This window comes from Sardina pilchardus, chromosome 15 (assembly GCF_963854185.1).
Source record: "Sardina pilchardus chromosome 15, fSarPil1.1, whole genome shotgun sequence".
Lineage (NCBI taxonomy): Eukaryota > Metazoa > Chordata > Actinopteri > Clupeiformes > Clupeidae > Sardina > Sardina pilchardus.
This window is the reverse complement of record NC_085008.1, coordinates 14527620-14542619: the sequence shown is the minus strand read 5'-3', so window position 1 is coordinate 14542619 and position 15000 is coordinate 14527620. Positions and strand designations below refer to the sequence as shown.

The 15000-nt window shown below is 48.6% G+C and overlaps 1 protein-coding gene across 1 annotated transcript in view; it reads left to right on the top strand.

Moving 5' to 3' along the window:
• fbn2b (fibrillin 2b) overlaps nucleotides 1–15000 on the top strand; it is a 61881-nt gene that overhangs the window by 28886 nt on the left and 17995 nt on the right. Inside the window, exons 10-34 of the mRNA XM_062556187.1 lie at nucleotides 1011–1211; nucleotides 3084–3227; nucleotides 3786–3905; nucleotides 4137–4262; nucleotides 4568–4690; nucleotides 5111–5386; nucleotides 6014–6067; nucleotides 6342–6467; nucleotides 6797–6922; nucleotides 7157–7276; nucleotides 8261–8398; nucleotides 8663–8713; nucleotides 8886–9011; nucleotides 9358–9585; nucleotides 9925–10050; nucleotides 10996–11124; nucleotides 11615–11740; nucleotides 11906–12031; nucleotides 12262–12384; nucleotides 12739–12864; nucleotides 12997–13122; nucleotides 13494–13616; nucleotides 13792–13914; nucleotides 14195–14320; nucleotides 14766–14888. Of these exons, the coding sequence (XP_062412171.1) occupies nucleotides 1011–1211; nucleotides 3084–3227; nucleotides 3786–3905; nucleotides 4137–4262; nucleotides 4568–4690; nucleotides 5111–5386; nucleotides 6014–6067; nucleotides 6342–6467; nucleotides 6797–6922; nucleotides 7157–7276; nucleotides 8261–8398; nucleotides 8663–8713; nucleotides 8886–9011; nucleotides 9358–9585; nucleotides 9925–10050; nucleotides 10996–11124; nucleotides 11615–11740; nucleotides 11906–12031; nucleotides 12262–12384; nucleotides 12739–12864; nucleotides 12997–13122; nucleotides 13494–13616; nucleotides 13792–13914; nucleotides 14195–14320; nucleotides 14766–14888 (3336 nt within the window). The remainder of the gene's footprint in view (nucleotides 1–1010; nucleotides 1212–3083; nucleotides 3228–3785; nucleotides 3906–4136; nucleotides 4263–4567; nucleotides 4691–5110; nucleotides 5387–6013; nucleotides 6068–6341; nucleotides 6468–6796; nucleotides 6923–7156; nucleotides 7277–8260; nucleotides 8399–8662; nucleotides 8714–8885; nucleotides 9012–9357; nucleotides 9586–9924; nucleotides 10051–10995; nucleotides 11125–11614; nucleotides 11741–11905; nucleotides 12032–12261; nucleotides 12385–12738; nucleotides 12865–12996; nucleotides 13123–13493; nucleotides 13617–13791; nucleotides 13915–14194; nucleotides 14321–14765; nucleotides 14889–15000) is intronic.

Sequence of the window (15000 nt, the reverse complement as noted above, 5' to 3'; positions counted from 1 at the left end):
CCTCTCTAATGGCCTTCCTACCAGACCGTGTACTACCAGTAAGTGAGTCACTCTATTACCAAAACACGATGGCATTTTCAATTACTGTTGTCCAAGCCCCATACATTTTTTACAAGATTTATGACTTCGACTGGAAGACCATCGGCTATCAATTAGTCTGTAAAAGTGAAAAAAAAAGCGCAGCTGAAAAGTGAGTGACATCACTGGTCAGTCATTAGTTTTGGCCTCCGGTGAGGGTCATTAGTCCTGATCACCCTGCCCCGACTTGTCGGAGACCACCGGAATGTGTTAACGTAGGGCAAAGGCCAGGTGGAGGAGGAGGTGATGTCATGCCTTTTAAAAAATGATGACCCCCGTCCTGGCTGCTCCTGATGGGGTTTTAAGCAAGATGGAAATGAGGGGTCTGTGTAGGGCAGCTCGAGGTCCTCCATCTTACTTGCGTGTCCCCTCCACCCTCCTTGTGTTTGGGTGGTGGGCGCACCGCGCCTCCCTCCCAGAAGGCCCCGTTCCTGGCTCCATGGCTGAAGCAGTCCGCATGATAAATGGGGGGTTACGGTGGTGTCCGGGTGAATTTCCTCAGCCAGCCTGTGCGTGTGTGCGTGTGCCAGCGCCTGTGGTTGTTGGTTCACGAGAAGGTTTACAGGCCTTCTCCGCGGAGGTCTGGGGACAACGGAAAAATACTCCACTGCCTCTCATTAGATTTCAGTCACCACACGTTTGTGTGGTTCATAGTATGTGGAAGTCATTTTACATGGATGTCATTTCCTTAGCTTGGTGACAGAGCTGGAAGCGTGTCAGTGCAGACCTCTGCATCTGTAGTAATGGTTATTTTTCCTCTTTCATTTTCTCCTCTCCTCCTCTGTTCTCCTCTCATCTCTCTCTCTCTCTCTCTCTCTCTCTCTGTCTCTGTTTCTTTCATGACTTTCTCTGATTCTGTCCTGACTCTGGTCTTTCTTTCCCCCATGTTTCTCTCTCTCTCTCTCTCGCTCTCGCTCCCTTTCTCTGAGCAGATGAGTACAGACGCCTGTGCATCCAGGGCCTGCCTTATGCCAACGGAGGAGGCTACCCCAACGGTGGCGTCTACCCTAACGGTGGAGGTGGGGGTGGAAACGGTGGCCATGGCTACAACGACTACAAGGTCAACGGGGGCAACGGCGGTGGCAATGGTGGTGGTAATGGCCGCGGCAACGGCAACGGATTCCCAGACATCGGTGAGCTCATCTTTTACACTGTTTCTGTTCTGGTTGGCTATTAATGAACAACGTCAGTTGGTCATTGACTGGCTTTATTTACCATTATTAGCTTTAAATGGCATTATTTTCAATTACTGCCAACTGCCAAGTCACCACCTCGGTGGTCTTTTATCAGTAGGCTAACACCACTGACCGCATTGGATCAAGTCAAGTCAAGTCAAGTTTATTTATATAGCACATTTCATACACAGAGGTCATTCAATGTGCTTTACATAAACAAAAACCAAACAGTAATTATAGCAGATAAAAGCATAGATGGGCAAATAGTAATAGTAATAATAATAATAATAATAATAATAATAAAAAGATCATAATAGAAAATAAAAACAAAGCATAAATCAAGATCAAATCAATAAGGAATAATTAACATAAAAGACTCCAGATGGAATAATTAAGAGACAGTTAGCAGAAAGCATCTGAGAACAATTTGGTCTTAAGTCTAGATTTAAAACAGGCTGCAGTTGGGGCCTTTTTAATGTGTCAACAGAAAGTTGGTTCCAAAGCTGAGCCGCATAGCAGCTAAAAGCTGCTTCGCCATGTTTAGTTCTAACAGCAGGTTTTACTAAGAGGTTTTTCTCCTGAGACCTCAGAGGACGAGAAGGTGTGTACTGCTGAAACATGTCTGATAGGTATTTAGGTCCTGCTCCATTTACTGATTTATAAACAATTAGTAGTGCTTTAAAGTCAACTCTGTGACATACTGGAAGCCAGTGCAGAGATTTAAGAATTGGAGTAATGTGCTCAGTTCTTTTTGTTTTTGTGAGAACCCTAGCTGCTGCATTTTGAATCATCTGAAGCTGATAGTCTTTTTTAGGAAGGCCTGTGAAGAGCCCATTGCGGTAATCAACCCTGCTAGAGATAAATGCATGAATGAGTTTTTCTAAGTCATGTTTTGACATTAGCCCTCTCAGTTTGGCAATATTTTTGAGGTGATAAAAAGCTGATTTAGTTATCATTTTCATGTGACTGTTGAAATTTAGATCACTGTCGATTACTGTAATACACCGAGATTTTTAACAGTATCCTTTGCTTTCAATCCTTTTGTTTCAAGGAGAGTGGCAACCTTAATCCTTTCCTCCTTTTTACCAAATATAATTGCTTCAGTTTTTTCTTTGTTCAGCTGAAGAAAATTTTGAGCCATCCAAGTGTTGATTTGTTCTATACACTGACATAGAGATTCAAGGGGACCATAGTCTTTTGGTGACAGAGCTAAGTAAATTTGTGTGTCATCTGCATAGCTATGATATGAAATCAAATTATTTTGGATGATTTGTCCAAGTGGGAGCATATAGAGGTTGAATAATAGTGGCCCCAAGATCGACCCCTGGGGAACACCACAGGTCAAGGATGTTGGTGTTGAGGTACAGTTGCCGATGGCAACAAAGAAGCTCCTTTCTTGTAGATATGATTTGAGCCAGTTTAGAACTATGCCTGTAAATCCAACCCAGTGTTCTAGTCTGTGTAGTAAAATATTGTGATCAACAGTGTCAAATGCTGCGCTAAGGTCCAGTAGCACTAGGACTGATGTTTTACCAGAATCTGTGTTGAGACGTATGTCATTGAAAACCTTAATGAGAGCTGTTTCAGTGCTGTGATTTGCCCGAAAACCAGACTGAAAGTAATCAAAATACCCATTTGATGTTAGGAAGGTGGTTAGTTGATTAAAGACTACTTTTTCAATAATTTTGCCAATAAAAGGTAGATTGGATATGGGCCTGTAATTGTTTAACATGGAGGCATCCAGGTTATTCTTCTTGAGCAGTGGCTTTACAACAGCTGTTTTTAATGACTTGAAAAGGTGAAAATCAGTTTGGTGTTTGTTCCCTCTAGGCACTGTGAAAGTGAACGAGACCATCGACGTGTGTAAGCACTTCACCAACCTGTGCCTGAACGGACGCTGCATCCCCACACCCACCAGCTACCGCTGCGAGTGCAACATGGGCTACCGACAGGACGTGCGTGGAGAGTGTATCGGTACGACCCTTTAACGCCAGTCTCATGACACCCCAATGATAAACACCCATGAAAGGACTCTTTCACTACTAGGACTGTTGCTTTTGTCACAATTCTAGAGTCTGAATAAGTGTACTGAACTTTCACAGGTAATTCCGAGTAAATACAGCAAAGCACTACAAATAGTATCCATGCCTGTCATGTATGTCAGCCCCTCAGCTGTGAACTGTGGCATGTTGTCTTAGCCGTGTTCCATGTTTTTCCGACGTATGACAAAAGTAGCGAGCGCAGACAAGCTCAGTGTGTGGTCACCTCTCGGTAGGTGGCATTCAACTGATGTGACCCACATCCTGTGGGTTTATTAGGCATTGCGTAAAACTGCCTCACACATCGTCACCCCAGAGTCACTCAGAGTGGTAAGAGCCCAGGACCCCTCTGGATTGTAACACTCTGCTGCCATCTTAAGACAAGTCAGGGCACCTTCCTCTCAGAGTGAGAACATGGTGAAAGCACTGTTGATTTGATCTAAAAAATATACCTCTGATCAGTTCAAATGAGGATATCTTTGTTCGCCTGCAGATGTGGATGAGTGTATCAGCAGTCCCTGTGTGAACGGAGACTGTGTGAACACACAAGGGTCGTACCACTGCAAGTGTCTCGAGGGATACCAGGGCACCCCCACCAAACAGGCCTGCATCGGTAGGACCTCACCTAACTCAATGGATAGGCAGCCTTGAGAGTGTTTATTTATGATTCAGTGTGTGTGTGTGTGTGTGTGTGTGTGCGTGTGTTTTATCTTTATATTCTAATAGCAGTGTGAGTCTGTCCTTCTATTCCACTATTAAAATGCTGTATGGAGTTGTTGTTCACAAGCGCATTAAACATGTCCCCCATTTCCAAATCCCCTCTTTTCGCCGCCTTCTGTCACAGACATTGACGAGTGCATCGTAAATGGAGTCATGTGCCGTAACGGGCGCTGTGTCAACACAGACGGAAGCTTCCAGTGCATCTGCAACGCCGGTTTTGAGCTCACCCCTGATGAGAAGAACTGCATTGGTGAGTGATGGTAGCTCGACAGCTGAGTTTCCATGTGAACGCAGCCCATCTCCACGCAGAGGCCAGAAAACAGCAACTTCTGCCAGTTTCGCATAGTTGTTCCCCAAACATATCTGAGATTCCCAGGCAACTGAAGGTAATCTGAGCTGACTCGCAGAAGTCTGCCATGCCACAGGCTAATGCTTCCTGACGGCCTCAGAAACCGCTGAAGGAAAGAGTACTTCCACAAGTGAGTCCTGCTAACTCTCAGCTCTCTCTCTCTCTCTCTCTCTCTCTCTCTCTCTCTCTCTCTCTTTCTCTCTCAGATCATGATGAGTGTGCGACCACTAACATGTGCCTGAACGGCATGTGCATCAATGAAGACGGCAGCTTCAAGTGCATCTGCAAGCCTGGTTTCACCCTGGCAGCTAGTGGGCGCTATTGCATAGGTATTACAGTAGATTATTGTAGACTACTGTAACAGACAGCACCAGCAGACACACAGTACATGTTCCTTTCGTTGTACCTTAATGGCCCATACACATACCATAAGTACACATTGGGCGCCTCTCATTCGTCTTTTTATCTATCCTCCCTTCCTTCCATCCTCGGTCCTCCGGCTCGTTCCCACTGATCTATAAAGAACACTGGATAGACTATCCCATTGTTGCCACCCCATTATTTTTTATCTACAGTAGATCAGTGGGAACGAGGACCGAGGAAGGAAGGGAGAATAGATGAAAATACTAATGAGAGGCACCCATAATTGTCCCTAATGGGCTCCTGTCCTTTTCCTAATCATCACACATAACGGTGCCCTCTGTGGAGGGATCGGAGGACTGAACGAGCCCTTTGCCCCTCTATCACAGATATCGACGAGTGTCAGACGCCGGGGATCTGCATGAACGGCCGCTGCATCAACTCCGAGGGCTCCTTCCGCTGCGAGTGTCCCCCGGGGCTGGCGGTGGACGTGGACGGCCGCGTGTGCGTGGACACCCACATGCGCACCACCTGCTACGGCGCCATCAAGATGGGCACCTGCTCGCGCCCCTTCCCCGGCGCCGTCACCAAGTCCGAGTGCTGCTGCGCCAGCCCCGAGCACGGCTTCGGAGAGCCCTGCCAGCCGTGCCCTGCCCGCAACTCTGGTAACCACCTCAATGGCATCGCACAACTAGATCTAGATATGGAGGGCCAACTTACAGTATCATATATATGGAGGATCATCTCATAGTACTTCATACATAGTACCAGGAGATGGATCTCCCAGTATTATAAGGCAGTTTATCCCCTTCCAATCATGAGTCATCACATAATGACAAGTAATGAAACTGAGTTTCAGACAAACCGTCTACTATGTGTCCTTCACTCTGGAGTTCTTCAGACATACAGTGCAAAACAGGCACGCAAAGAAAAACATTTTTGAGACCCTACTGGGCTCTGTAAGCATGTCTGAGAGGACAGGGATAAATTCCAGCCTGTCCATTATTTGGTATGTATAAAGCACAGTGAAGGGATAGGATGAACTTCTGTGATGGCAAAGTCTGGTGGAAGTTATAGCGAAAAAAAAAAGAAAAAGTGTTGCTATCGTTGCTCACAGCAGCTTTCATGAACCCAAAGATAATATTGTTGTCTGGTTGCGTGGAGGGCAGACCAGTGGGACGCTAGTGTTACCACTTTGAGGAGGCTGCTCGCTGGTGTTTGAGAAGTCGATGTTTGGATTCGGGCTGAACTGATTGTTCTCTGGCCCTGGCACGGGCCCTTGCTCTTCCCAGCGGAGTTCCTGGCGGTGTGCAGCAGCGGGATCGGGATCACGGCCGACGGACGAGGTGAGTACAGCTGGAACGCCGCCGTCGAGAAACAGCTAGGAGCCCCTTGCTTTTTAAAATACACCCTGCCATTACGATTCGTTACGCTGACATGAAACAGTCTTCCTCTGAACCGTTATTTTTTTTTTCCAGGAATTTTACGAGCGGTTTCATAAAACTGACCTCAACGTTTAGTTCTAGCCTGCATCTAGAGAGCGCCACACAGCGACACACGAGGCCAGATCCCTCCTGAGCGTCACACTGATGTTGTTTTTGTTTTTCCACGTTTTTTCAGATATCAACGAGTGTGGCCTGGACCCCGACATCTGCCAGAATGGCATCTGCGAGAACCTGCGCGGAAGCTACCGCTGCATCTGCAACAGCGGCTACGAGCCCGACTCCAGCGGGAAGAACTGCGTGGGTGAGTGTCTCCGGCAGTCCGGCTCCATAGCGAGCGAGCGAGCGAGCGAGCGAGAGTGCGCGGGTACCGCTGCTGTCCAGCAGGCGCCGTGCCCAAACCACAAACAGCTCAGAATGTTTTGACTGTCTCTCTCCTTTCCTCTCACTTCTCCAGAAGTAGTAGTAGTCACAGTGTGTGTGCTTGTGTGTGTGTGTGTGTGTGTGTGTGTACAGTATGTGTATATGTGTGTGTATGCATGTGTGTGTATGTGTGTATGCTTGCGTGTGTATGCTTGCGTGTTTGTGTGTGTGTGTTTTGCACTGATGAAAGTGAACGCCTTCCCCCCGCAGATATAAACGAGTGTCTGGTGAACCGTCTGCTGTGTGACAACGGCATGTGTCGGAACACCCCTGGCAGCTACACATGCACCTGCCCCAAGGGCTACGTCTTCAAGCCGGACTCGGAGACCTGCGAAGGTGACTTCCACTCGGAGCTGATCAGCCTCGAGTCACACTCTATTAACTACAGTCGGTCGTCTAGGGGATTGTGAAGTGTAGCCGTATGATACAATCTCCTTTTGTCCACACTGTCCAGACTTTTTAACAGTCATTAATACCGCTTTCATCTTTCATTTGTTTCTGGCTGGACTTCAGACAGCCAGATGTGAAGCCGCCGCGTACCGACCTTTTCTCTCTCTTTTTCCATTTCAGATATCGACGAATGCGAGTCCAATCCGTGCGTCAACGGCGTCTGCCGCAACAACGCCGGCTCTTTCGTCTGCGAGTGCTCCCACGGCAGCAAGCTGGACTCGACCAACACCGTCTGCGTCGGTAAGTAAAGGCCGATCGATCGCCTTCGTGCCAGTGCCTGCTCCGTGAGACGGTGCCCATCACCACCTACCAACCACCCTACCGCCCTCCTCAGGCCCCAGAGAGTGGCAGAGAGTCCAGGGCCAGTGTTATGATACGGGGCTGAGTGCAAAACTCCGGGCTGGCGTCTGGTCTGGCCGGCGCGAGTTCACGAAGGTTTGCCGAGGTTTACGCCGGCGCTGTATAAACACGCCTCACGGTCGAACCCAACCCTGGCCGCGCTCAGCCCCCGCTCACATCTCAGGCAATCATCTGCAGATCTCATCTCCGCCGCCTGATGACTCACTGAATAAACAACACGGGATTTCTCCTCATCACTCCGAGCTCAGAGATTCCATGGCGTCGCCACCCCCCCCCCCCATTCCCCCCTTTCTCCGTATATAGCTTTGACGTTTCGCAGACATTACTGTGCATTGACATTAACGCACATCCCTTCGTGGTTATGGGATCCATTTGGCACGCAGATTGCAATTCATATTTCCCCTCCTTATTTTCTTAACTCGGGTTGTCTGTCATCGAGGGCTGTTTTCCATGAGGAATACATTTGCCTATGATTAAAATCAGTGATGCGTGAATCACTCTCCCTGTCTCTCTCTCTCTGCCCCTCTCTCCCCCTCTCATGCACAATAGGCTGGGTGAGGACACTTGGTTCTGAGTAAATACCTCGAGTATAAACATTCCTTCAATGGTGAGCAGAGCCACTTTAGTTCTGCGCGGGGAGAGAGTGCTCAGACAGACCGTGTTTATAGTAGTGGTGATCTAATTTGCATGAAGGCCATGGTTTGTGTGTGATACCTCCCTATGCTGTTTGGATAAATCTGTGTTTGTGTGTGTCTGTGTCTCTGTGTGTGTGTGTGTCCGTGTCTCTCTGTGTGTGTGTGTGTGTGTGTGTGTGTGTGTGTGTCTGTCTGGTCTGGCTCCTTCCTGCCTGGCCCTGAACCACAGACAGCATGAAGGGCACCTGCTGGCTGAACATCCAGGACGGCCGCTGTGAGGTCAACATCAACGGGGCCACGCTCAAGTCCGAGTGCTGCTCCACTCTGGGGGCCGCCTGGGGGAGCCCCTGTGAACCCTGTGAAGTCGGTGAGTCGCAATGGAGCACAACACACACTCACAGTAATACCCGACTGCACACACACACACACACACACACACACACAAACACTCACACACACACAGTAATACTCCACTGCACACACACACACACATACACATACACACACACACACACACACACACACACACACACACACACACACACACACACACACACACACACACACACATACACAGATTTATCCAAGCATCCCACTATCCCACTAATATCCTCTTTTCTCTTGTCCACAGACACTGCCTGCACCAAAGGTCTGGCCCGTAAGAAGGGCCTGGTGTGTGAAGGTACAGTGTGACCGCTCTCTCAGTATCCCTCCAGCACCGCCTGCTGCTTTCAATTTGCTCAGAGAATCTGTCTCCGTCTGAACCAAATGACTTCCATTCCAGAAGAATGCAAAAAAAGGTCTCATCTTCTCTCTCTCTCTCGCTTCCTCTCCTCCCTCCCTCTGTTCCTCAGATATAAACGAATGCGAGGTGTTCCCCGGGGTGTGTGTCAACGGGCGCTGTGTGAACACGCATGGCTCATTCCGCTGCGAGTGCTCGGAGGGCCTGACTCTGGACGGAAGTGGAAGGACCTGTGTGGGTACGAGACACAACTCCCCCCCCCACCCACCCCCACCCCGACACACACATGCATAAAAGTACCGATAGAGGAAACCAAACTTACATAGTACATCAAGTTCCTTAAGCAGCACCAACATTTGAGACCAAAGTCTTGCACAGGTGTGCGAGGGAGATGCCTCTTTGGCTGTTTGCACACAGTCTGAGAGCTCTTCTGAGAACATGAATGACATGATGACATTGTTGAGGTCCAGTATGGTCTCTTAGTGCATTGTCCATACTGCACTATGTGCAAGTATGTGTGTTGTGTAATTGAGCTGAATGATTTGCTTGTGTGCGCGTGTGTGTGTGTGTGCGTGTGTGTACAGACATGCGGAGCGAGCAGTGCTACCTCAAATACGACGAGGACGAGTGCGTTGAGCCGCTGCCCGGGCGCTACCGCGTGGACATGTGCTGCTGCTCCGTGGGCTCGGCCTGGGGCGTGGACTGCGAGGAGTGCCCCAAGACGGGCTCCCCCGAGTACAAGGCCATCTGCCCCCGCGGGCCCGGCTTCGCCAACCGCGGAGACATCCTGACTGGCAGACCCTTCTACAAAGGTGCCCCCGTGACCCACGAAGTCTCGTCATTATTAGTGTTTCTCTCCACATAGTAGTTTGGTTAGCCTAGCTGGTAATATTTCCAGTGCTGTTCATTGATAGATATATCAATTCTTGTGTATTAAAAATGGGAAATAAGGTACAGGTCTATCTCCATGTTATAGCCTTCAATGTACAGTAGATAACTTATTCTTATGTGCTGAGATATGTCAGTGATTTTATGAATGCACACACAGTATCTTCTTGTTGTGCTAATGTCCATTCTGTGTGTGTGTGTGTGTGTGTGTATGTTTGTGTCGTTGTCTGTATGTTTGTGTCCGTGTGTGTGTTTGTGTCCAGATGTGAATGAGTGTAAGGTCTTCAAGGGCCTGTGCACCCACGGTACTTGCAGAAATACCATCGGCAGCTTCAAGTGTCGCTGTAACAGCGGCTTTGCCCTCACCATGGAGGAGAGGAACTGCACAGGTACCTACAGTATATCTCCACCTGTGCTCATATTTCCTCTGCACTCATGTCACCGTACACTCCACCACCTTATCTACCTTTACCTGTGGTCACACCACAAATGTCACTGTATACGTGACCACCTAATCTACTGTACCAATTAGTGTCACCCTATAGCCTACCTACCTCAATGACCACGCCACAAATGTTCTCAACAGTAGCCGTTAAAGACTCATTCCAGTAAAAATCTACTTCTTAACCTTTTGAACGTGTCCTGAGGACGCATGTGCACATTTAGCTTACAAGAAAAGCGAGCTAATGTGTCAGCGTTAGCCTACATTAGCATAACATTGTTAGCTATATTTTATAACGTTGTCAAATTGAATTTATGTAAGCTTGCTCTATCTATCTTATTGTCTATTATCTGTCTATCCTACTGTATCCATCTTATCTATTAAGTTTCTAATGTCGTAGAAAGCAATAGAAAGTGAATACATTACCATTTTGATGCATCAACTTGGAGATGACCTTGGTTAAATTACTCCAATATTAGAACATTGTGAGGCGTTGTGTAAATTGACATATTCAGACAGTGAGAGACTTATACTGGGGCGCCACACTGCAACCAGATGGAGTTGTTTCAGTGGAAAGTTAGTTCTCTCGGTTCTTGTCAGGCCTTTTCATGTTTTGTGTTGTGCTGATATTTGAAAATATAACTTAATAAACTGCAAATGTCAGTGATGTATGTGGTGATCAAAGACAAACTTTTCTTCCCGTCCCCTGTTTGTATTGTGTGTGTTTTTGTGTGTGTGTGTGTGCGTGTGTGTATGTGTGTGTGTGTGTGTGTGTGTGTTTGTGTGTGTGTGTGTGTGTGTGTGTGTGTGTGTGTGTGTGTGTGTGTGTGTGTGTGTGTGTGTGTGTGTGTGTGTGTGTGTGTGTGTGTGTGTGTGTGTGTGTGTCTCATAGATATTGATGAGTGTCGCATCTCCCCGGACCTGTGCGGCCACGGCACCTGTGTGAACACGCCCGGCAGCTTTGAGTGCGAGTGCTTCGAGGGCTACGAGAGCGGCTTCATGATGATGAAGAACTGCATGGGTGAGGGGACACCTCCACACTCCCCTGCTACACACACACACACACACACACACACACACTTTCCCCTCTATTTGCACACTCACACACTCCCCCTCCGTGTACACACACACACTCACACACATACTTTCCCCCTCCCTTACACACTCCCTTTCCACACACTCACACACTCTCTCTCACACACACATACACACACACACACACACACACACACTCTCCCTCCGTTTCCACACACTCACACATCCTCACCCAAAGGCACTCACACCCAAGGGAACAGGCTGTTTGTGTAAACACCCCGAACACAACACATAAATTACACAGCGCACTGCAAGCCAGCTCGTGTGTGATCCACTTTGTCATTGTTCCCCTTTGTTTTCGTTCTCCACTCCCCCCCGTCCTCCTCTGTCTGTCTTTCTCCGTGTCCTCTCCTCTCTGTCCCCCCCCCACCCCTCGGTCCCTGTCCTCCCCCCCTCCGACCCCTCGTCCTCTGCAGACGTTGATGAATGTGAGAGGGACCCCCTGCTGTGTCGTGGGGGCACCTGTCTCAACACCGAGGGCAGCTACGAGTGCGAGTGTCCCCCCGGCCACCAGCTCAGCTCCGAGGCCTCCGTGTGTGAAGGTACGCCGCAGAACCACACCCACCACGGCCCACACAGCTAGAGCTATTTCAGCCACTCATTTTTTATATATGCCTTTTCTCTCTCTCTTCCTCTCTCCCTGCCTTTCTATCTCTCTCTCTGAGGAACTGACTGAATGTGTTTATTGATTGTGTGTGTTTCTGCAGATGTGAACGAGTGCGACTTGAGCGACACCCTGTGTAAGAACGGCAAGTGCGTGAACGTGGTGGGCACCTACCAGTGCTCCTGTGACACGGGCTACCAGGCCACGCCCGACAGACAGGGCTGCGTGGGTGAGTACCATCGCAGGAAGACTCTCAGTAGAGTCCGAGTACTCAATTCAGTTTGTTAGCAGTTCAGATATATCTCGTTCTAAGTGTAAATTATTTGAAATGATATTTCAATATTAATGATATGTTCATAAAAGAGATATCCTTTACGTAACCTTTCATCCTCAACAGTCCAGGGACTCCAGTGTGAGAGGTATGGAGCTGTCCATAATGTACTGTGTGTGTCGTTTCAGATATTGATGAGTGTACCATCATGAACGGAGGCTGTGACACGCACTGTACCAACTCTGACGGCAGCTATGAGTGCAGCTGTAGTGAAGGCTACGCTCTGATGCCTGACCAGAGGAGCTGCGCTGGTGAGACACACACAGACACACACACACACACACACACACACACACACACTATGCACACACTCACTACTGCACACACGTACGGATACAACAGAAAAAGACAGAAGACATACATTAGAGAGCAACATGTAAGAATTTAAATACAAACACACATTTTATACCCTTCAATTCTTATACATACATACAGTATACGTATGTACACGGACAAATGCAGTCACCCTAGACTCACACCCAAATATGCAAGTAAACCACACACACACACACACACACACACACACACACACACTTCACACGTGCAGCCCAGCTGTTGAGTTAGGCCTTGCTGTCCCTCCTTCATCACTGTGCGTGTCATTGCAGACATTGATGAGTGTGAGGACACGCCTGACATCTGTGACGGGGGCCAGTGCACCAACATCCCCGGAGAGTACCGCTGCCTCTGCTACGACGGCTTCATGGCCTCCATGGACATGAGGACCTGCATCGGTGAGAACGGCCTTCCAAACAGCCTCCCTCCCCGAGGAGCATAAACACGCCAGCAGCACTGACTTACTGTACAACCAGAGCACTTAACATTCCTCTCTCTCTGTCTGTGTGTGTGTGTGTGTGTGTCTCCAGATGTGAACGAGTGTGACCTGAACCCCAACATCTGTCTGCACGGGGACTGTGAGAACACCAAGGGCTCGTTCATCTGCCACTGCCAGCTGGGCTACTTTGTGAAGAAGGGCTCCACTGGCTGCACAGGTAGGCTGCCCGCCGCCACCGGTCTTGCCCACAGGCCCTGTGGTCAGCCGCTACACACGGCCAGAGACCGCAGGGTTAGATGAGGGAGCGGGTTGGAGGGCCAGAATTAGCAACTGCATTAATTTCCTATCAATTGCTACATCACCTCAGTGTGATGGTAATAAACATATGTGGCATAAAATGTAAGATCATTTTTCTCATAAAACCAGATAATTATGCTTTTTAATACAAAAGCTGATATTAAACAGTAGTTGATACGTATGTAGCATAGCACTGTATTCAGTGTTTCACGTTGATTCATGTTGATGTGTGTGTGTGTGTGTGTGTGTGTGTGTGTGTGTGTGTGTGTGTGTGTGTGTGTGTGTGTGTAGATGTGGATGAGTGTGAGATCGGGGCTCATAACTGTGACATGCACGCTGCCTGCGTCAACACTCCCGGGAGCTTCAAGTGTCGTTGCCAAGATGGCTGGGTGGGAGACGGCATCAAATGTGTCGGTAAGTTGGCCTTCAGGTATCCTCGCTCTTTGTATTGGACCGATTATTCAACCACAATAAAATATGTGGCATTCCGGTTATTGTGATAAAGGTGTTTTCAAAAATAAAGTTTGCCACATCAGCTGTTTTGTGAAAAGTGAATACTGAGTGAATCTCCGCTCCCTCCGCACTTCAGACCTGGATGAATGTACCAATGAGGAGCATAACTGCAACCCCAACGCCAACTGTCACAACACCCCCGGCTCGTACCGCTGCGTCTGCAAAGAGGGCTTCAACGGCGACGGCTTCTCCTGCTCAGGTGAGAGGAAGTTACAGACAGAAGAGATGCACAATTACTTCACTGAAAACTCCTACAAACTTTTCGAATAGACAAACTATATTCAAAATGGCACTAGTCAGTATACTATTGACGCCATTGTAGCAGCCATGTAGCAAATCTAGCTGCCATGCTGCCATGAAGAGAGACCCTTATTGATGTACTGTAGATGAATGAATGAATGAATAAATGAAGGAGAGAGGCTGAGTGGATGGAGGATGGGACTGGTGTGTACATCACTGTGTTGTGTTGCGGCCCACAGACATGGACGAGTGCGCTGACAATGTGAACCTGTGTGAGAACGGCCAGTGCCTGAACGCCCCCGGCGGCTACCGGTGCGAGTGTGAGATGGGCTTCACCACGACGGACGACAGCAAAGCCTGCAGAGGTGAGGCCATCTTCTCCTTTCTGCTCTGGTCCAGACTAGTCTAATCTCTGCTCTGATCCAGTCCAGCGTAGTCTAGTCTATGTTCTGCTCCAGTCCAGAGTAGTCTAGTCTCTGTTCTGATCCAGTTCAGAGTAGTCTAGTCTATGTTCTGCTCCAGTCCAGACCGGCTGTAATACAGTCAGCTGTTCACACATTACTTGATCTATTGGATTCCTGTTGTTCAGTCCCTATTGGCTTTGTTCCACCGTAAGTGTTAGCCAAATGTGTTGATTGCAGGTTAGTACAAGCTGCACACCGGTCACAGACATGTGCATACAGCTAACTGTTTTCCAGTTTTTGCAGTCTGTGTAGCAGCATATTTCCTGTTGTTGTGCATGCATGGTCTAAGCCAAACACCTCCCCCCCCTCCCCCCCCCCCCTCCCTGTCCTGTTTCCTCTCACACAGATATTGACGAGTGCAACTTCCAGAACATCTGCATGTTCGGAACGTGCCAGAACCTGCCGGGAATGTTCCGCTGTGTGTGCGACGACGGATACGAGCTGGATCGCAGCGGAGGCAACTGCACTGGTGAGAAACTCTAGACGGGGGGAACTGGGAGGAAACACGGCTAATGAACCCGCCGCACTCCCACTGAAACACTCCGTAGCGCTGATAGAGGAAAGAGTTATGGTGGAATATC